Source organism: Buceros rhinoceros, unplaced genomic scaffold (genome assembly GCF_000710305.1).
Source record: "Buceros rhinoceros silvestris isolate BGI_N320 unplaced genomic scaffold, ASM71030v1 scaffold36564, whole genome shotgun sequence".
NCBI classification, from domain to species: Eukaryota; Metazoa; Chordata; class Aves; order Bucerotiformes; family Bucerotidae; genus Buceros; species Buceros rhinoceros.
Window position 1 is genome coordinate 2,046 of NW_010408241.1, and position 755 is coordinate 2,800.

At 51.3% G+C, this 755-nt stretch overlaps 1 protein-coding gene across 1 annotated transcript in view; it reads left to right on the forward strand.

Moving 5' to 3' along the window:
* The first annotated feature begins 664 nt into the window (after positions 1–664).
* The window catches only part of IRF6 (interferon regulatory factor 6), a 3,795-nt gene continuing 3,704 nt past the window's right edge, over positions 665–755 (forward strand). The window contains exon 1 of the mRNA XM_010134805.1: positions 665–753. Within this exon, the coding sequence (XP_010133107.1) occupies positions 665–753 (89 nt within the window). The remainder of the gene's footprint in view (positions 754–755) is intronic.

Here is a 755-nt window from a genome sequence, read left to right on the forward strand (position 1 = left end):
AAACCCTAAACATTAAGTCAACATCAGCGAAGTGTGGGCAGTTCGTGTCCTTCTGGATAAACATCCTGGTTGTTACAGGTCAGCGGTGGTTGTGAATGGTTATTCTGCACTGGGAGCACTCGAGAAAAAGCCATTAAAGACTTCCAGGGGAACGTCTGTTCGTGATAAAGCAGTTCCCACTTCGGCCTGCTGCTTCCACCTTTACCTCAGTTGGGGCAAACCTTTCTGATTCGGCAAACGTGAGTTTGCCAGTCGGGGGGCTGAAGGACCGGATCAGACAGGCCTTCGCTGAGGAGTGCGTGGAGGCTTTTGGAGCACCGCTGCCTGCTCTGGCTGTGGCTTGTCTATGGTGTGTCTCCTGCGCAGCGTTTACAGCTCAGCTGGATCGGGGCTCGCCCTCCGCGCTCAGTGAACACAGCGTGCCGTCTCTGCTTGCTGGAGTATTTATTAGTGAGTTGTTGTTCTTGTAACGATTGCAGTCCCCACTTTGTGATGTGTTCATAACTGCTCCTGGCAGAAAGATCCTTGAGATGAACCTGCGGTGGTGGTTTCAATGTGCAGTAACAACATAGGGCCCTTTTTAATGAATTCCTTTTTTTTTAAAGCAGGTGAATCTCAACTAACCCTTAGCAGCTGGTCTAGTATTACTCCTGTCTTTCAGACAATGGCGTTGCACCCACGGAGAGTTCGCTTGAAGCCGTGGCTGGTAGCCCAGGTAGACAGCGGTATGTACCCTGGCCTCATCTGGCTGAACC